The sequence below is a fragment of the Amblyraja radiata genome, chromosome 3, assembly GCF_010909765.2.
Source record: "Amblyraja radiata isolate CabotCenter1 chromosome 3, sAmbRad1.1.pri, whole genome shotgun sequence".
Taxonomy (NCBI): Eukaryota; Metazoa; Chordata; class Chondrichthyes; order Rajiformes; family Rajidae; genus Amblyraja; species Amblyraja radiata.
In genome coordinates this window covers 65,006,913-65,028,608 of record NC_045958.1, presented here as the reverse complement: position 1 = coordinate 65,028,608, position 21,696 = coordinate 65,006,913, and the positions used below count along the sequence as shown (strand labels likewise).

Sequence of the window (21,696 nt, the reverse complement as noted above, 5' to 3'; positions counted from 1 at the left end):
GGAGTAAAGCAAGGGGCTGAGCACACAATCACAAGAGGTGAGAATCATGAAGGAGGAAATATCATGACCAATTCTAGCTGACTGAGGTTAGCAGGTCAGAAGTCTAAAAGCCAGTTGCAGATGGAGTCCCCAAAACCAAAGTTCAGTAGTTTATGGGTGAGCTTATTTGGTGTTATGGTGTTAAATTCTAAGCTACAGTCAATGAATAGCACCCTGATATTGGTGTTCTTATTGGCCGGATGTAGTTCAAGTGAGATTGTCTCCTCCATAGACCTATTTTTCCAGTACGTAAATTGGAGGAGGCATAGATTGTCTGGAAGGCTGGCACAGATGTGGCCATTGCCAGTCTTTGAAAGCACTTCATTTTGGTTGATGTTTGGTGATAGATGATATAGATAGATTATAGATTCCTTTCCCGAGGCATAGGGTACCTGGTGATTCCAGCTGGACATAACACTCATGGGAGTGCATGGCATAATGGGAGCGGCTGCCTTAACAGACAGCGATGAGCTATGAAAAGCTGGAACATGAAAACATCACATTTTATAAATATCCTCAGGAAAATCTATTGGAGTAAGTCAACAATAGACATTAGGTGCAGGAGTAGGCCATTCGGCCCTTTGAGCCAGCACCGCCATTCACTGTGATCATGGCTGATCATCCACAATCAGTACCCCGTTCCTACCTTCTCTCCATATCCCCTGACTCTGCTATCTTTAAAAGCTCTATCTAACTCTCCCTTGAAAGCATCCAGAGAATTGGCCTCAATCTTCTGTGTGAAAAAGTCTCCTCATCTCCGTTCTAAATGGCTTACCCCTTATTCTTAAACTGTGGCCCCTGGTTCTGGTCTCCCCCATCATCGGGAACATGTTTTCTGCCTCTAGCGTGTCCAATCCCTTAATGTTTCAATAAGAGTCCCTCTCATCCTTCTAAATTCCAGAGTATACAAGCCCAGTCGTTCCATTCTATCAACATATGAAGATAAACAGTTGGGGGTCACGTTTCTAATGAGGGAATCACACGTTCATTCTTTTCTTTGCTTCCCACAGCTCTTATGACTGCCTCCTAGATGATCCATTTGAACACGATTGGCCAAAGATTCCAGAATTACCGGGGATAAACTACTCAATGGATGAACAATGCCGCTTCGATTTTGGTGTGGGCTACAAGATGTGCACAGCTGTATGTTTTATTTAATTATTGCAATAGACGGAGGTTAAAGATTAAAAATTGAAATGTATGATGAAGGGTGGTTAGTGCTAAAAATGATTGGTCAGAGGGTCATCTTAAAAAGAGATGGAAAATCTGGGGGTCAACCGCATCATGTGGTGCCAGTTGAAATTTCAAGTTTGATTCATTGCTCCTTGTTGAAATGCCTTGGTTTTAATGTTGAGGAGGACACTTTTTATCTGCTGTCATTGACCGTACTCATATTATCTCATCTCCCAGCCTTTTAAGTTTGTTTGCTTTATTTTAGAAATTTATTAACAGAAAACGGCAGAACACACAAACTTGGCCAACCACTTGAATGTATTTCTTGCAGTTTGAATCTGGTACTTCAAAAAAAAAGAGATAATTTCAAAAGGCTAATTTTTAGTATATCGAATGAAACTAACTGAGACATTACATTCAGGTTTGTTTATGCAGCTGGATGTTAATGTTGGTGAATTGAGGGCTAGCAACCTGATTCCATGTCTGATTCTTGCCTGCCTGTTTGGCTCTGTGTTACAGTTTAAAGAATTGAATTTATTGCTTATTGGATAACCTATAAAAAAAGCTTTTTATATTTATGAGATTTGCAGTCATATTTGTATTATTGAAATGTAAGCATTGGTTATAAATTAGGTAATATAGCATCTAATTTATGCATAGTCACTTTCACAAACAGCCAAATCAGAACAATTGAATGGCATCATTTTGATTAGCACTAAAAGTGCCTATTTATTTTCTATTTACTGTACAAATGATGTACAATTTACAAAACTGAAAAGGGTATGAGAACATGGGGAAAGTGAGATTTGAGAAGAAAATTAGTTATGACCATATTGTCCTCTTCACAGTACGTGGGGTCATACCTCGTCAAGTATATTATCATATGCCCAAGTATGATGAGGTGCAGATATAATGAAATTCTTGTTTGCAGCACCAGCATCACAGACACAGATGAACAAACAAAAGCAAATGGTACATAAATTGCGCATAAAATTTCAAAGAGAAAGAACAATGCAAAAAAAACAAGACATGAGATACAAAACCTAATTAGGTAAAATAAATAAGTCCCTGGTAGTGCAAGTGATGGACCAGAGTACTCCATTGTTGATGTAGGATTGGGGTTGTGTAGGTCAATTCCAGAAACTGATAGTTGTAGAAGAGTAGTTGTTCTTGAACCTAGTGATGTGGGACTACAGGCTTCTGTAGTTCCTACCTGATGGTAGCAGTGAGATGAGGACTTGACCTGGATATTGGGATCGATGATATATGCTGCCTTCTTGAGTCAGTGCCTCATGTAGATGCTTTGGATGGAGGTGAGGGCTGTGCCCATGATGGCCCAGGCTGGGTTCTCCATCTCCACAGCCTTTTGCATTCCTTGTGGATTGGAATTACCATACCAGGCCATGATGCAACCAGTCAGGATACTCTCTATCTGTAGAAGTATCCAATGGCAAGTCTAATCTCTTTAAACTCTAGGTAAATAGAGGCAATATCACATCCTCTTTATGATTACCTGCATATGGTCGACCCAGGACAGGTCATCTAAGATGTTAATGCCCTGGAACATGAAGCTGCTAACTCTTTCCATCGATGACCCAGCAACAACAGGCAGGTGATCTCCTGACTTTCCTTTTCTGCAGTCAATGATTAGTTCCTCGGTCTTGTTGACTGAGCGAGAGGCTGTCGCTGCAGTGCCACTCAACCAGCTGTTCTATCTCTCTCTCTCTCTGTATGCTGACTCATCACTACCCATAATTCAGCTAACCACAGTTGGTTAATTTAGCCATGGACTATGATACCTCTTCAAAAATAGCTATAATGCTCACCTCCAAGACAGTGGATACAAGGGCAATCATGATTCTATGGATTGAAAACCTCCCTCCTTCACTCCACTGAACCAATTGAGGTGTCCAAGTCAATATTGTGTGCTAGAGACATTTCTCTAGCCCATTGCTATCTTATTCCTGTAAAGATTGGTGGAACCATTGTACATTTTTTACCCTCTGAAAAAAAATGGGAACAGTAGTTTAAATTTCTTAACCTCAGTGTTAAGTTTAGAAATTTTTAAATCACTTGATACAAAGATAACTTAATCTTCCTAAGCTTGTGGTGAGCTTTAGTGAATTGGTGTAGGAGTGGAGAGGATGGAGAGTTTGAGTAGAACAGAAAAATAATTCTGATAGTTCTTGTTCTGGAGATGCTCACTGCCTGCAGTCATTGAGACGTTTGGTAGAAGCTATGGTAGAATGGACACTCATTTTCAAACATAGACCTGGAAGTTTAGGATTACACCTGCAGATAAAAGGGAGGGGGTCGGCAAAGCATTCACAAAACCTATGTTTGGGATTTCCAGTCTGGATAATTATTTATCAGACATGGATATGGTGAATCAAAGATTCTATTATGGATTGGGACAAATAATATGGGAGGATAAGTAAAGAGCAAGTGTACAATTGATGCCCCATCGATCATAGTCAAATTTTCATTTCAAACTTGGGTTTCACACATGATTATTATTAAATAATTTGGGTTTTTTCCCCTCAAATTTCATCTCCTGATTTTTAAAGACGTCATGTTTAGTATCATACTTACAAGTGGAATTTCAAACCATATATTACTTATTGCAGGATGCCTTGAAAATGACATTCAGTATTAAATGTGTTGTTTGTGAATGCTTAACTGGCACAAAATAGTATATCAAGAAAATAAAGTCCACATAATCCATGTTATGGCATTGGCCTTTAATCCATTGGTGAGATTTCACTGATTCTACCCTAGAAGATGGACACAGACGTTGTAGGCTTGTATTCACTAGGGTTTAGAAGGATGAGGGGGATCTTATAGAAACATATAAAATTATAAAAGGACTGGACAAGCTAGATGCAGGAAAAAGGTTCCCAATGTTGGGCGAGTCCAGAACCAGGGGCCACAGTCTTAGAATAAACGGGAGGTCATTTAAGACTGAGGTGAGAAAAAAGGTTTTCACCCAGAGAGTTGTGAATTTATGGAATTCCCTGCCACAGAGGGCAGTGGAGGCCAAGTCACTGGATGGATTTAAGAGAGAGTTAGATAGAGCTCTAGGGGCTAGTGGAGTCAAGGGATATGGGGAGAAGGCAGGCACGGGTTATTGATAGGGGACGATCAGCCATGATCACAATGAATGGTGGTGCTGGCTCGAAGGGCCGAATGGCCTCCTGCACCTATTTTCTATGTTTTAACTTTGAATGTGTATAATGCCTCGTTGCTGAGGTGTATTGAGTAATTATGTGCTACAAAGTTCCCATAACTGAGTGTTGCAATTAGCAGTAACATCATATTGTAATCGGCATAGATTTTGTTTTTGGCAAGAGAAACTTGAGGCAGATCCAATTCTTGCAAAGATATGAATCATAGAATTCCAAATGCATACAGCAAAGAAACAATCCCTTTTGGCTGACCTTGTCCAGGCTGACTATTAAGGCTGACATTAGCATCCCAAACATCTTTTTAATTTGATGTAATTGTCTCTCCCTCTACTAGCCCTTCTGTCTGTACATTCCAGATATTCCCACTCTCTTGGTGAAAAAAATACTCCTCAGATCTTTAATTTCTTTCCCTTTCATCTTTAACCTTTGTATTCTACTTCTAGACTTTCCGGCACTCAAATAAGATTCTGACCAATGATCCTATCTATAGCACTGATAATTTAAAACAAAATTCTATAAGATCACCCCCTCAGTTTCCTTCCTTCCAGTGAGAATAACCCCAGCCTATCCAATATCTCCTTATAACATCAGATCTTCATTCCAGGCAACATCTTGGTGAATCTTTCCGGACCCTCCCTAGCATCACCACATCTTTCCTGCAGTGTAATCAACTGCAACATGACATACTAATTCTTATACTCAATGTCTCAATACAAAGACAATCATACCAAATGTCTTCCTCACTCTCAGTCCACCTATTTTGCCATCTTCAGGGAACTAAGGACTTGCACTCCAAGACAACTCACCAGAAATCTCTGCTATTTACTTTCTATATCTCACCAGCATTTGGATGTTCCAAACTACATTAACTCACATTGTCAATATAAATTCTACCTGCCACTGCTAGCTCCAACTTTCTGGCTGATCTATATACCACTATAAACTTTGGCAATCTTCTTCATCATCTACGACTCCACTAATTTGTACAGTATATTGTCTGCAAACATATGAGTCATATGCTCTACAATATGACAATAAAGGTTGTAACTATAGAGCAATTTGTTTCAAGAAACAATCCTTCCAAAATTGCATTCAAAAGTCCATTTGAACTGCATTTGTTCAAGGTCTGGCATCAATCATTGAAAGGCATAGGCTGTTTTGTGTCGGGAGGAACTTCAGATGCTGGTTTACTCTGAAGATAGACACAAAATGCTGGAGTAACTCAGCGGGACATGCAGCATTTCTGGAGAGAAGGAATGGGTGACGTTTCTGGTCGAGTCCCTCCTTCAGACTGAAAAAACGGTTCGACCCTTCTCTCCAGAGATGCTGCCGGCTTGGCTGAGTTACTCCAGCTTTTTGTGTCTAGTAAGATTGTTTTATTCCCTTAATTTATCTCTCATCAAAACATTGGTAAACATCTAACAAAAAGATTAGGTAAATTGAACATTAACGTTATCTTTCCCCCCGACAGCAAGGTCCGTAGACCAGAGGGATAGCAGTGTATGTCTCTCTACTCACCCAGTATGTCCGTCAGAGCAATGATATAGTGAGAGAGAGCACAGGTTAAAGCTAACTTGGATGACTTGCAGCCTGGTTGCACTTTGAGGCAGTGGGCAGAAACTGATTCTACAGCTGATGATGAAGTGGGAGATACACTATATTGACCCTCGAGAGGGAACGAGCTCTGTGATTATAATTGACGCACAGATGGGAGAGATATCCTCTCTCTACAGGGGACCTGAAGGCATTTCACAAACAAACTCCAAGGTTAATGCAGATACAAGGAACTGTTCTATCTTCTAGAACGGTCCCAACCCAAAATGTTACCCGTCTATCTATGTTCTCCGAGATGCTGCTGCCTGACCTGCTGAGTTACTCCAACACTTTGTGTCTTTTTAAGTAAAGCAGCATCTACAGTTCCTAAGCCACAAGGTGCTGGTGTAACTCAGTGGGCCGGGCAGCAGTATCTCTGGAGAACGTGGGAAGGTGACATTTTGGGTCAAACGGTCCTGAGTAGGCCCTTCTGAAGAAGGGTCTCGACCCAAAACGTCACCTACCCATGCTCTCCAGAGATGCTGCCTGACCCGCTGAGTTACTCCAGCATTTTGGTGAGGTATGAGACATGTTATCAGTAAAAGTTTCCTGTCATTCAGGGCTCACCCACTTTGTAATGCAATCTTTGGTAGAATATAGAACATTGTCTATAAATATTATTCATAGAAGCCGTGCAATAGTTCCATGCTGAAATAAAATTGAAAGCCAAGCTCACCAATTCCCTCTCAATAAACGTTATTCCCTTTATCCAGTATCCGTACACTCTGGATGGCTCAATTGTAATCATATATAGTATTTCCGTTGACTGGATAGCACACAACAAAAAGCTTTTCACTGTACACTAACTAAACTACAACAAACAAAAGATAGACGCAAAGTGCTGGAGTAATTCAGCAGGTCAGGCAGCATCTCTGGAGAAAAGCAATAGGTGTTGTTTAGGGTCGAGACACCTTAATCAGACCCAAAACCACCACCTGTTCCTTTTGCCCAGAGATGCTGCCTGACCTGCTGAGTTACTCCAGCATTTTGTGTGTATCTTCAGTGTAAACAGGTATCTGCAGTTCATTTTGACACTCCTTAAACTAAACAAAGTTGTTCACATTTCTTTCTATGAACCTGAATTTTTGAAAAGAGTATCTGAAGCGTTTAGCTCGGGGCAGAAGGTTGCATCTGCAAAGAAACTTGCCATCATACATCATAGACTGGTAGCTGAATCCTCCCTCCCCCCCCCCCCCCCCCCCCCCGTCCTTTTTAGTCAGTATTTCCTGACTGCTGACCGTTGCAAATTCTAGCCAGTTCACAGGCAAGGAAACAAAACAAAACAGAGACACAAGAGAGTGTGAACACTGTCACAGACTCTGCCCATTACAAAAGCAAAGTAAGTTTTTCTCTTGAGGTTTAGTTTGGTTTAGTATAGAGATACAGGGCGGAAGCAGGTCTTTCGGCCCAGCAAGTCCGTGCCGTCCAGCGATTCCCGCACATTAACACTATCCTACACACGCTAGAGACAATTTACAATTACACCAAGCCAATTAACCAACAAACCTGTACGTCTTTGGAGCGTGGGAGGAAACTGGAGCTCCCGGGGAAAATGGACAAACCACAGTCAAGGGGAGAACGTACAAACCCCGTACAGACAGCACCGGTAGTCAAGATCGAACCCGGGTCTCTTATGCTGCAACTCCACCACTGGCCACAGTGCCAGTATTTTGGATTTCACATCATCAGCTGCCTGAGATCAGCACTGTGATCAATATTTTGTTTATTTTATTGTCACGTAAACCGAGGTACAGTGAGAATTTTTGTTTGTTCCGTGCTTTACGAGTCAGCAGAAAGACTATACATGATTAGAATCAGGCCGTCCACAGTGCACGGATACAAGATGTAAAGTTTAGTTTAGTTTATTGTCACGGAATCAAGGGATATGTGGAGAAGACAAGCACAGGTTACTGATTGTGGATGATCAGCCGTGATCACAATGATTGGCGGTGCTGGCTCGAAGTGCCAAATGGCCTCCTCCTGCACCTATTGTCTATGTTTGTATGTAAATTAACTCTCTTTCCATTAAGGTCTGACTAATCTTCAACATTTCACTTCTGGCACTCAGGCCAAACCCACGAGTTACTCACGAGTCACTACGGTAAACTCACGGGCTACTACGGTATTACAACGAGTTTAAAAGTTTCAAATTTTTCCTTCAAGAATAAATTTGACTCGTGGAAATCTTTCAACGTGATGAAAATTTTTCAAGAGTTAACAATTTTCCCGAGTACCTGCCGTTAGCGTTACGAGTCACTAAGTTACGTTCACGAGTTTCGACGTTCCCGCTAAGTTAATTCTACGTGATTACCACGAGTTTGATTTGTTTTTAACTCGGGATCACTCGTGGCTGGACTCGCACCGTGAGACAGGGGTTTTAGGCAGGAGGATTTAATTGGCCCTGTTGCTTGAATCCTGTTATTCATAAGTGTAGGACTATAAATTTACAACATGGCCCAATGCACTTATCATTTTACTTTTAACATGTGTAAGCTATTTAGATATATATTTAGATTTGGAACCTTGAGCCTTAACAGCATTTAGTTAATTGTTGAAAATTGGTTTAAGACAAATGGAATTTCATTTACTTGTGTTCCAGTTTCGCACCTTTGATCCATGCAAGCAGCTATGGTGCAGCCACCCAGACAACCCATTCTTCTGCAAGACAAAGAAAGGTCCTCCCTTGGATGGAACAGAGTGTGCTCCTGGAAAGGTGAGGTAGCTATCGGACGTAGTTATCTGTTTTGGACAAAATGATATTTGTTACCAACAGTTACTGAAACATTGCAGACCTAATTCTTGACCGCTTTGACAACAAAGTCAACAAAGTCAGGAACGTGCAGTATATCTTCCATTACCCCAGTCAACCGTATAAGGGAACATGTCACTGAGATGAAATAACATTGCACCATATCAAATGTCCTTTCTTGGCTTCTGCTGAACATCCTCCATGACTTTTTTCAATAACCTACAGTCCGAAAAGTCCAATTAGTCTTTGAAGATCAAATAAGGTTAGGAATTTTTTGTTCCTACAACAGTGAAGTCAATGAAGTGAATATTACCATGTGCATCCAAACAGCTTACTGCATCTACCGTATTTATCACAAAATGACAGAATTTGAAAGAATCACATTATTCCTAAACCATCCTCATGTAAGTGGGGCCTCACCCTCGGATGTTTGTGCTCTGTCCCTGGGCTCAGCAGAGAACAGAAATGAGCTGACACATGAAGAAGGCTTCACCCAGGGCTGCCAACTCTCATGCTTTGAGCGTGAGAGTCACGCATTTCAACAATTTCTCACGCCCTCACGCTGATGACAGAATTCTCACGCTGTCTTAAGTCCCTGCACAGCAAAGATTCTATAGGGGAGCTATACGATTTTTGCTGCACAGTTTGTCTCTTTGCGCCACATGACAGCGATCTGTGCAGTCTGGGGAAGCGCGTCGGTTGACGGCTGTGAGTGACGTCGCGTCTCTTCTTTCTTGGTCGGATGTGCAGCCGCCGGGTATCAGCGCCTCTGTTTGCCGGCTGCGACGCTGCGCTTCCGGTCGCCACTGCAGCCTCGCTCCCTCCCTCCTGCCCTTCAACTCACACGGCAGCGCCAGCGCCGCCAATCCACGTGACACCGTGCCCGTCAGACGGTGGGCGGCAGGGGAGAGAGAGGGAGGGGAGAAAGAGAGAGAGAGAGGGAAAGAAAAAAAGGGAGGGATGGAAGCAAATAGAGACAGGGGGAGGGAATGTAGAAAGGAGATGAAGGAAGGGAAGGAGAAAGGGGAGAAAGGGGGAGGGCGAGGAAAGAGAAGGAGGGGGAGGAAAGGGGGGAGGAAAGAGGGAGGGATGGGGGCAGGAAAGAGAGGGGGAGGAGGGAGGGAAGGAGAGCATGGATGGAGGGGATAGAACAGGTGTGTGTGTGTGTGTGTGTCTGTCTCCCTGTATGTGTCTCGTTGTGTGTGTGTGTGTGCCTCCCTGTATGTGTGTGTGTCTCCCTGTGTGTGTGTATGTGTGTGTCTCCCTGTGTGTGTGTCTCCCTGTGTGTGTGTGTGTCTCCCTGTGTGTGTGTGCGTCTCCCTGTGTGTGTGTGTGTCTCCCTGTGTGTGTGTCTCCCCGTGTGTGTGTGTCTCCCTGTGTGTGTGTCTCCCTGTGTGTGTGTGTGTGTGTGTGTGTGTCTCCCTGTGTGTGTGTGTTTCTTCCTTTGTGTATGTGTCTCCCTGTGTGTCTGTTGTCACATCCTGGCCTTAGACAGGGCTGCCAACTCTCACGCTTTGAGCCTGAGAGTCATGCATTTCAGCCAATTCTCACGCTGATGACAGAATTCTCACGCTGTCTTCAGTCCCTGCACAGTTTGTCTCTTTGCGCCACAACACAGCTATCTGTGCAGTCTGGGGAAGTGCGTCAGTTGACGCCTGTGAGTGACATCGCGTCTCCTCTCTTCTCTTCTTTCTTGGTTGGATGTGCAGCCGCTGACAACATGAAGCAGCCAGAGATAGAACTAACCAGGTGAATCGGTTGTAAAACATGGGGGGGGGACCACAATGAGGCCAAACATCTAGGACAGGGTTCGGCTACCTATGGCACATGGGCCGAATCCGGCCCGTAACCTGAAGAACCGCTGGATTTTTTTCAATTTGTTTTCTCGGGATCGGGGCAGGCGAGCCAGCCTTGAGAACTGCAGCCAGTCCCTGGGAGAGAGCTGATCTGGGAACGGCAGCCAGTACCTGGGCACGCAGAATGCCAACTTGATCATTATGGAAAAATTAGGCCAGCCATGTACATGTCGTATAAATCTGACTCTATGCAGATCTGAATGGGCTTAGAATTACCATTTAAGCAAAAATTGTCTCCACTTTCCCCATTTTGATTCTTTAGATTAATATCCCTTTGCTCTGTTAACAGCGTTAAAGTACTTATGAGGTAGAGTCAGGAAAGGGAACATGTTATTTTTATTATGCAGATGGTGTGATAGGTGAGACACGACGGCGGTGGTCCCAGCACCAATCCCCCTCCCCCTTCCCCCCTGAGGCACGGCACGCACCTCCCACCCTCACCTCCGGCGACTCTATGTCCATCGGCCGCTCTGTCCACACCCCATGGAGTTTTAATCCCGGCCCGGAGCCAGGAGCAGACCGGGTGAGTTTGGGCGTCGGTGCCACCTCCGGAACTGTGGGGATGAATCTCGGGCTAAGGCTCCGCTCCGATGCCTGACCCCCGGGTCACTGATCCTCACCTCCCCCGGACCCACGGGTCACTGACCCTCACCTCCCCTGGACCCCAGCTGGATAAGGAGCACCTAGGCCGGCCCGCATTCCTGGGAAGGGGGGAGGGAAACGCCAAGACTCCACTCACTCCGGATGTTGTCGCCACTTCACTGACACTGACACTGACACTGACACACTCTCACTCACACACTGGCAAACACAAAGTTTAAAGGGATATGGGCCCAATGCAGATAAATGGGACTAGTTTAGATGGGGCATCTTGATCTGCATGAACAAGTTGGGATGAAGGGCCTGCATGAACAAGTTGGGATGAAGGGCCTGTTTCCATGCTGTAAGACTATGACACATTGTAGAAGTGGTGCATTTGCTCTGGAGAGGATCCAGGGGCAATTTATGAAGATGTTGGCAGGGCTGGATTTTTTTTTCATTTTGAAGAAAGATTCGATAACTGGTATTGTATTCTCTGCAGCAGCGGAGATGAAGAAAAAACTTAGATGAGGTGAATAATATTATTAGAATAGGACATGTTTTGCTTAACAAATAGTGTAGGAAGGAATTGCAGATGCTGGTTTAAACTGAAGATAGACACTAAAAACTAGAAAAACTCAGCAGGACAGGCAGCATCTCTGGAGAGAAAGAATGGGTGATGTTTTGGGTCGAGACCTTCAGCCTGAAGAGGTTGAAAACCAGCCATAAAACACAATGACTGGACATGTGGATAGTTGGATAGTTATATGGATGGGAAAGGAATGGAGGGTTATGGTCTGAGCGCAGGTATATGGGACTAGGGGAGATTATGTGTTCGGCACGGACTAGAGGGGTCGAGATGGCCTGTTTCCGTGCTGTAATTGTTATATGGTTATATGGTTATGTGTGTTATCCAACTAAGGGCAGAAATCAGAATCATGTGTTCATCTTTGTTCACATGATACCATAATAAATATATTACAGAAAAAATCATTTAATGGGGTGGCACGGTGGCAAAGTGGTAGAGTTGCTGCCTTACTACCAAATGGGTTTTCTGTGGATATTCTGGTTTCTCCCATATCCGAAAGAAGTACAGGTTTGTAGGTTAATTGGCTTCTGTAAATTGTCCCTGGCATAATGGATGGAATTGGTGTATGATAGATTGCTGGTCGGTGTGGACTTGGTGGGCTGAAGGGCCTGTTTCCATATATATTTTTTACATATATATCTTAATTTCATTGAACCATATGGGGGAGTCCATAAGACACAGGAGTAGAAAGTGACGCAACAGTTAATGGTGCAGCTTCACAGGTTTAGCTTTGACCCTAACTGGTGATTATTTTAGAACCAAGTTCCCCGCATTTACACAGTCTTCCAATGGGTTTCCCCTGGTGTTCTGGTTTCCTGAAGATCTTAGATCTGGGGGGGGGGGGCATGTTAGCGTAGCAGTAGCGTTGCTGCCTTACAGCAAATGCAGATCCAGAGTCCCGGGTTCGATCCCGACTATGGGTGCCGTCTGTACAGAGTTTGTACCTTCTCCACGTGACCCGCGTGGGTTTTCTCCGAGATCTTCGGTTTCCTCCCACACTCCAGAGATGTATGGGTTTGTAGGTTAATTGGCTTGGTAAATGTAAAAATTGTCCCTAGTAGATGTAGGAAAGTGTTCTTCTTATCGAGTCCACACACAAGATTAGAAGTTGTTTAGCCAGAGCTGAACACACTTCTCGGCATCTGCATACAATGGTGTCTGTCTTGTCGCTTCTTGTGCTTCTTGTGCGCGGTGGTGGAAAGATTGGTGGTAACAGAGCCGCGACATGAACGCTCCTTCCTTGAACCCAGGAAAGTGTTAATATGTGGGGATCGCTGGTTGTCACGGACCCGGTGGGCCGAAGGGCCTATTTCCGTGCTGTATCTCTATACTAAACTAAACTAAACATTCACAAAGGTGGGCTAAACACTTTTAAAATTCCCCCAAGTGGGTTGTGAATCATAATTTAAGAAGAAATGTAGTAAATCATTTAAAAATGCAATCATGTGTGGCCACTAGAAAAAATGTTGTTATTATTTTCTGCCTATATACATAATTAGGCTTCTTAATACGCAATACTGATATTTTTGATTTGAACTAACAGTGGTGCTACCAAGGTCACTGTTTATGGAGGACTTCACAGCAGTTAAAGCAGGACGGCAACTGGGGATCATGGAGCAAACTCGGATCCTGTTCTCGAACCTGTGGATCGGGCGTCCGATTTAAAACTCGCCACTGCAATAATCCAGCGTAAGTGTTGCCAAGAATGATTGCTGTTTTGATGAAGACTGAGTGTAGTGACAGTACTTTCACAGCAATTGGATGATTTCCATTGGCAATCAAACCTTGTGCAAATTACTGATTTGATTTCTTTGCAAATATTATGCAGGAATTGATCCTCATGGCATTTTTCTGAAATAATTACATTTTGTTTTCTGTCGGGAGAAGTTGCTGTAGTTTGTGTCATTAGCTCTTTGACACATTCTAAATAGATTCTGTCTCCTAGAAATTGGAATTCGTCATTTTTAGTGGGTTAATTAAATGTTTGGGCCCATTGCAAAATTGGGGTCACCCAAAGAAAATCATGAAATTTGAATGCCCTGCTCACTCCAAGATATCACTACCATGTTGTCTGCCATTTAGATGCAGCAAAAAGCTAGTTGCTCGCTCGCAGATGGCAGCTGTATGCTGAGCTGCTGTAGGATTTCTGCTTACATATGAATGATTGTTGCCAAAGTGCACTCTCCATAATAGCAACAAAGACAGTGATCGGGCAACTGTCTCTGGAGCATCAGGGCCACAGAGTGCAATATTGTGCACTTGCATGCATAGGGTGTCCTTTCTTTCTCATTGGTGCCAGTATGAAAAAGTGCAGCTTGCAGAAATTAATGTGAGGGACATTAAAGAAAACAGAAGGTTAGAAAAGAAGATAAGAAACATATGTACACCATTTCCCCCCATACATTCTGCTCCCACCTTTCAAAGTTCATGGCCGAATTTTTGCCTAAATACCACTTGTTATTAATATTCGAAAACTTCACAAAACAAAACTGTTGCTATTTTTGGAAGTAAAAGGGGCTGGGGAATATTGATGACACAACATATTGACAGTGGAGGTGCAGCCTCAGAGGTTCTCCAACCCAGGTTCAATTCTGACATCTGGTGCTGACAGAGTGGGGTTTGCATCTTCTCCTTGTAACTATGTGCATTTTCCTTGGATGCTCTGATTTCCACCCACATCCCAAATATGTGTGGGTTGATGGGTGAATTGTAGCAATGTTACAACATTTTGAGATTTTAAAAATCAAGTCTGCAATTTATCCCATCAGATAAAGCATCAAAACAAGTTTAATTTGACACCTTATTTACTTTCATATCTTCAGTATTAAAAATGTTATGGCCATTTTCATACTCTGAAATTAGCATCTTGTTCCCTATTGCTTTTCTATTGACTTAACTCAAAAGCTGTGATCGAGGACAGTCAAAAGCCCATAACTTTCTTAAAAATTAATAGAACTGAATGAATTTTACAGTTATTATAGATTGAAGCATTCTGAAACAAATATGAAACAATCTTACTTGGATGACCTGAAATTAAAGCATATAATTAGTTAGTTACCTAATTGTAGCTAATTACAAAATTCAATTACTAGATCTATCCATTTCTTAAGAAAAGGTTAACATTTTTAAATAGCCTAAGTGTCCAAATAACATTCACACAAGAATTCACAATATAACATGATTTTTAAATCTCATTTTCATGAATTTATGGGCCAACTGGAAGGAATTTAATGTTTAATTCCTATAAATTAATGGGCATTTTAATCATCTTGCGAGTGGGTTTTTGTGGAACGAGATCGATTGGAACGTTGCGGTTGCAGTGAATTTGAACTCCATATCGGCAGGAAAAACACTGCCGGTTCGTATAGGGGCCAAAATCGCATTTTCGCCAATGAAATTTGGATTAAAGTCATCCTAAGAAGCTAGTTTATATGTAAAATAAACGATTTATCTTATGTTTTGTCCCCTACGTGAGATCCGTCCAATTGTAGGCGTTGACAGCGTTAGAAATAGCTTTTTATTTTACTCCAGGGATTAAATTGTCCCGCGATTTAAAAAAAAAAACTTCCGAGAACAGAAGTCGGAACGATTTTTCTGCAGTAGCTGAACAGCCTAAGAAAGTTAGACAGGCAGGAGAAAACGGCATTTTTATCCCCCCTCAAAGGCGCCAAAGTCGCGCACACGGCCAGTGGCAGAACTGCAGCGCCGCTGAAGGTGAGTATTGTAACATCGCTATTAATTGGTCACTATAAATTGACCCCAGTAGGAAGTGAAGGGGATCCTGGGGCAATTTTATGGGGATACTGGAAAAATAAATTGTGATAAAAAAATTACAGCAGGATCTTGATCAGCTGGGCAAGTGGGCTGAGGAATGGTTAAGGGAGTTTATTACAGATAAGTACAAGGTGTTGCATGTTAGGAAGTCAAACCAGGACAAGACATTCACAATGAATAGCAGGACCCTGGGAAATATTGTAGAGCAGTAGGATCTCAAGGTTTAGGTACATACTGTGGTTCCTTGAAAGTTGTGTCTTTGGTAGATAGGGTGGTCCAGAAGGCTTTTGGTACATTGGCTTTCATCAGTCAATGTTTTGAGTATAGAAGTTGGGATGTTATGTTACAGTTATACAAGATGTTAGTGAGGCTGCATTTGGAATATTGTGTTCAGTTTTGGTTACTCTGCTGGAGGAAGGATGGTGTTAAGCTAGTGTAGAGAAGATTTACGAGGATGTTGCCAGGAGAAGTTAGGCAGGTTCGGACTTTATTCCTTAGAGTGCTGGGAGCCGAAGGGTGATCATATAGAAGTATATAAAATCCTGAGGAGGATAGATAAGGTGAATGCATCAGGGCAGTCTTTTACCCAGAGTAGGGGAAGCAAGAACCAGACAACATAAATTGAAGGTGATAGGGGAAAGATTTAATAGAAACCTAAGGGGTAACTTTTCCACACAGTGGTGGGTATATGAAATGTACTACCAGAGGAGGTAGTTGAGATTGGTACTATAACAATATTTAAAAGTCGTTTGGACAGGTACATGGACAGAAAAGGTTTAGTGGGATATGAGCCAAATTTGTGCAGGTGCACTAGCGTAGATGGGGCAAGTTGGGCCAAAAGCCTGTTCCCGTGCTGTATGATTCCATGGTTCTATTAGAATAGTTAGGTGTCTGATGGCCAGCATGGACTTTATGTAACGAGGGGCATGTTTCCATGCTGCGTGACTTTATAAGAGGGATTTTTAGAATGTATTTTTAAGCTAATTCAATATCTGTGCCACATTGAGAAAGAAACCTATATTAGAGAGGTCTGAACAGGAAGAATAATAAGGATTTATATACAGAATATATATAATCATAAATATAGCCTTGCAGGTGACTTTAAATTATGTGAAGCAGTCATTGTTCTAAGATGAAAACTGCTCACAGAGCAGTAGTGGAAAAATTACCAGTGACACAAAATGATAATATTGAATTTTGGGGAAATATTCTACTCTGAAATGAATTGCGTTAAGCCCTGTCCCACTTTCACGACCTAATTGGCGACCTCTGCCGAGTTTTTTCCAGCCTGATAAAAAATGTCCACGAGTAAAAAAAGGTCGCCATGGAAAAAAATTGATACTTTTTACTCATAGGTAGGTCGTAGTAGGTCGTGATGCTAGTCGTAGGTAGTCGTAGGTGGTCGAAGGTAGTCGAAGGTAATAGCTCCGGGGTGAAAAAAAGGTCAGTAGAAAAAAAAGGTAATTTAAACAGCAGAACGTCTCTTCTGTCACTCCAAGGCATGTTCATTCATAGCTGGAGAGTTTTTTGCAGACTTGTGTTTTAAGAGATGGCACCAAAAAGGCAGCAGCACAGGGGGATGCACAACCCTCAAAAAAACCTGCCATGCAGGTGTTGCACACCCAGGAGGAGGAGTGGCAGGAGGTGATGCCACAGGAGGTTAGGTTAGGTAAGGGGGAGGTACAGCGAGACCTGGGTGTCCTTGTACACCGGTCACTGAAAGTTGGCGTGCAGGTACAGCAGGCAGTGAAGAAAGCTAATGGAATGTTGGCCTTCATAACAAGAGGATTTCAGTATAGGAGTATAGGAGTATAAAGAGGTTCTAAAAAGGTGGCAGACAGTGAGAACGGGAGGGAAGCATGGAATGCCAACGTCCCCGGGTGTTGTACCTCTTGTGAACAGGTTCACCCACTTAGAAGCTGTCGGGACAGAAGAGGTGTTTACACTGGGCGGCGGACTGGCTTGTGATGCGAATAGGGCTGTTCAGCCAAAACCAAAAAGGCCTAAGGCAGGCAACGCCATTGTAGTGGGAGACTCCATTGTGAGAGGTACGGACAGGGGTTTCTGCGGCAACAGACGGGATGCGAGGATGGTGTGCTGCCTTCCTGGTGCCAGGATCCAGGATGTCACGGACAGAGTGCAGAAAATCCTCAAGGGCGAAGGTGAACATCCGGAAGTGGTAGTGCATGTCGGCACAAACGATGTCGGAAAGAAGGGGATGAATATTCTGCAGCGTGACTTTAGAGAGCTCGGAAAAATGCTGAAAAGCAGGACCTCCAGGGTTGTTATCTCCGGTTTGCTTCCAGTTCCTCGTGCTGGCGAGAGCAGGAACAGGGAGATATGGGACCTGAACATGTGGCTGAGGAACTGATGCACGGGGCAGGGATTTAGATTCTTAGATCACTGGGATCTGTTTTGGGGTAAGGGGGAACTGTACAAAAGGGACGGATTGCATCTTAACAGGTGTGGGACCAGCATTCTGGCAGGCAGGTTTGCCACTGCAACACGGGTGGTTTTAAACTGAATAAGGGGGGTGGGGTGTCGAATGGGATAGTGGAGGATGGAGTTAAAGGGAAAGGGTTTCTTAAATGTGTGAGCGTAGAGACAGAGGGGTGTAAAAAGTGGCAGGCAGACAAAACCAGGGCAAAAATCAGAAAGGGCCACTTTTCAACATAATTGTATAAGGGGTAAGAGTGTTGTAAAAACAAGCCTGAAGGCTTTGTGTCTGAATGCAAGGAGCATTCGTAATAAGGTGGATGAGTTGAATGTGCAGATAGCTATTAATGACTATGATATAGTTGGGATCACGGAGACATGGCTCCAGGGTGACCAAGGCTGGGAGCTGAACATCCAGGGATATTCAATATTCAGGAAGGATAGAGAGAAAGGAAAAGGAGGTGGGGTAGCGTTGCTGATTAGAGAGGAGATTAACGCAATGGAAAGGAAGGACATTAGTTTGGAGGATGTGGAATCGGTATGGAGTTGTACAGCATCCCAGAGTTGTACAGCTGCGAAACACTAAGGGGCAGAAAACGCTGGTGGGTGTTGTGTACAGGCCACCTAACAGTAGTAGTGAAGTTGGAGATGGTATCAAACAGGAAATTAGAAATGCGTGCGACAAAGGCAAAACAGTTATAATGGGTGACTTCAATCTACATATAGATTGGGTGAATCAAATTGGCAGGGGTGCTGAGGAAGAGGATTTCTTGGAATGTATGCGGGATAGTTATCTAAATCAACATGTAGAGGAACCAACGAGAGAGCAGGCTATTTTAGACTGGGTATTGAGTAATGAGGAAGGGTTGGTTAGCAGTCTTGTTGTACGTGCCCCCTTGGGCAAGAGTGACCATAATATGGTTGAGTTCTTCATTAGGATGGAGAGTGACATTGTTAATTCAGAAACAATGGTTCTGAACTTAAAGAAAGGTAACTTTGAGGGTATGAGACGTGAATTGGCCAAGATTGACTGGCAATTAATTCTAAAAGGGTTGACGGTGGATATGCAATGGAAGACATTTAAAGACTGCATGGATGAACTACAAAAATTGTTCATCCCAGTTTGGCAAAAGAATAAATCAGGGAAGGTAGTGCATCCGTGGATAACAAGGGAAATCAGGGATAGTATCAAAGCGAAGGATGATGCGTACAAATTAGCCAGAAAAAGCAGCATACCGGAGGACTGGGAGAAATTCAGAGACCAGCAGAGGAGGACAAAGGGCTTAATTAGGAAAGGAAAAATAGATTATGAAAGAAAACTGCAGGGAACATAAAAACTGGCTGCAAAAGTTTTTATAGATATGTGAAAAGAAAGAGATTAGTTAAAACAAATGTAGATCCCTTGCAGTCAGAAACAGGTGAGTTGATCATGGGGAACAAGGATATGGCGGACCAATTGAATAACTACTTTGGTTCCGTCTTCACTAAGGAAGACATAAATAATCTGCCGGAAATAGCAGGAGTCAAAGGAGTTGGAGGAATTGAGTGAAATCCAGGTTAGCCGGGAAGTGGTGTTGGGTAAATTGAATGGATTAAAGGCCGATAAATCCCCAGGGCCAGATAGGCTGCATCCCAGAGTACTTAAGGAAGTAGCTCCAGAAATAGTGGATGCATTAGTAATAATCTTTCAAAACTCTTTAGATTCTGGAGTAGTTCCTGAGGATTGGCGGGTAGCAAACGTAACCCCACTTTTTAAGAAGGGAGGGAGAGAGAAAACGGGGAATTACAGACCAGTTAGTCTAACATCGGTAGTGGGGAAACTGCTAGAGTCAGTTACTAAAGATGGGATAGCAGCACATTTGGAAAGTGGTGAAATCATTGGACAAAGTCAGCATGGATTTACAAAAGGTAAATCATGTCTGACGAATCTTATAGAATTCTTCGAGGATGTAACTAGTAGCGTGGATAGGGGAGAACCAGTGGATGTGGTGTATCTGGACTTCCAGAAGGCTTTCGACAAGGTCCCACATAAGAGATTAGTATACAAACTTAAAGCACACGGCATTGGGGGTTCAGTATTGATGTGGATAGAGAACTGGTTGGCAAACAGGAAGCAAAGAGTAGGAGTAAACGGGTCCTTTTCACAATGGCAGGCAGTGACTAGTGGGGTACCGCAAGGCTCAGTGCTGGGACCCCAGCTATTTACAATATATATTAATGATCTGGATGAGGGAATTGAAGGCAATATCTCCAAGTTTGCGGATGACACTAAGCTGGGGGGCAGTGTTAGCTGTGAGGAGGATGCTAGGAGACTGCAAGGTGATTTGGATAGGCTGGGTGAGTGGGCAAATGTTTGGCAGATGCAGTATAATGTGGATAAATGTGAGGTTATCCATTTTGGTGGCAAAAACAGGAAAGCAGACTATTATCTAAATGGTGGCCGACTAGGAAAAGGGGAGATGCAGCGAGACCTGGGTGTCATGGTACACCAGTCATTGAAAGTAGGCATGCAGGTGCAGCAGGCAGTGAAGAAAGCGAATGGTATGTTAGCTTTCATAGCAAAAGGATTTGAGTATAGGAGCAGGGAGCTTCTACTGCAGTTGTACAGGGTCTTGGTGAGACCACACCTGGAGTATTGCTTACAGTTTTGGTCTCCAAATCTGAGGAAGGACATTATTGCCATAGAGGGAGTGCAGAGAAGGTTCACCAGACTGATTCCTGGGATGTCAGGACTGTCTTATGAACAAAGACTGGATAGACTTGGTTTATACTCTCTAGAATTTAGGAGATTGAGAGGGGATCTTATAGAAACTTATAAAATTCTTAAGGGGTTGGACAGGCTAGATGCAGGAAGATTGCTCCCGATGTTGGGGAAGTACAGGACAAGGGGTCACAGCTTAAGGATAAGGGGGAAATCCTTTAAAACCGAGATGAGAAGAACTTTTTTCACACAGAGAGTGGTGAATCTCTGGAACTCTCTGCCACAGAGGGTAGTCGAGGCCAGTTCATTGGCTATATTTAAGAGGGAGTTAGATGTGGCCCTTGTGGCTAAGGGGATCAGAGGGTATGGAGAGAAGGCAGGTACGGGATACTGAGCTGGATGATCAGCCATGATCATATTGAATGGCGGTGCAGGCTCGAAGGGCCGAATGGCCTACTCCTGCACCTAATTTCTATGTTTCTATGTCTATGTTTCTGCAGTTGTATAGGGCTCTGGTAAGACCACATTGAGGAAGGACATACTGGTGATTGAGGCAGTGCAGCGTAGGTTCACGAGATTGATCCCTGGGATGGCGGCACTGTCATATGAGGAAAGGTTGAAAAGGCTAGGCTTGTATTCACTGGGGTTTAGAAGGATGGGGGGATCTTATAGAAACATATAAAATTATAAAAGGACTGGAAAGGCTAGATGCAGGAAAAATGTTCCCAATGTTGGGCGAGTCCAGAACCAGGGGCCACAGTCTTAGAATAAAGGGGCATTTAGGACTGAGGTAAAAAAAAAGAGGGCAGTGGAGGCCAAATCACTGGATGGATTTAAGAGAGATAGAGCTCTAGGGGCTGGTGGAATCAAGGGATATGGGGAGAAGGCAGGCACGGGCTATTGATTTGGGACGATCAGCCATGATCACAATGAATTGTGGTGCTGGCTCGAAGGGCCGAATGGCCTCCTCCTGCACCTATTTTCTATGTTTTTATGTTTCTTTGTGATAGTGCAGGAGGAGG

General features: G+C 43.3%; 1 protein-coding gene across 1 annotated transcript in view; it reads left to right on the top strand.

Annotated features, from left to right (window-relative positions):
• adamts3 (ADAM metallopeptidase with thrombospondin type 1 motif 3) overlaps positions 1-21,696 on the top strand; it is a 268,172-nt gene that overhangs the window by 208,116 nt on the left and 38,360 nt on the right. The window contains exons 10-12 of the mRNA XM_033017939.1: positions 1,050-1,182; positions 8,590-8,703; positions 13,307-13,452. Of these exons, the coding sequence (XP_032873830.1) occupies positions 1,050-1,182; positions 8,590-8,703; positions 13,307-13,452 (393 nt within the window). The remainder of the gene's footprint in view (positions 1-1,049; positions 1,183-8,589; positions 8,704-13,306; positions 13,453-21,696) is intronic.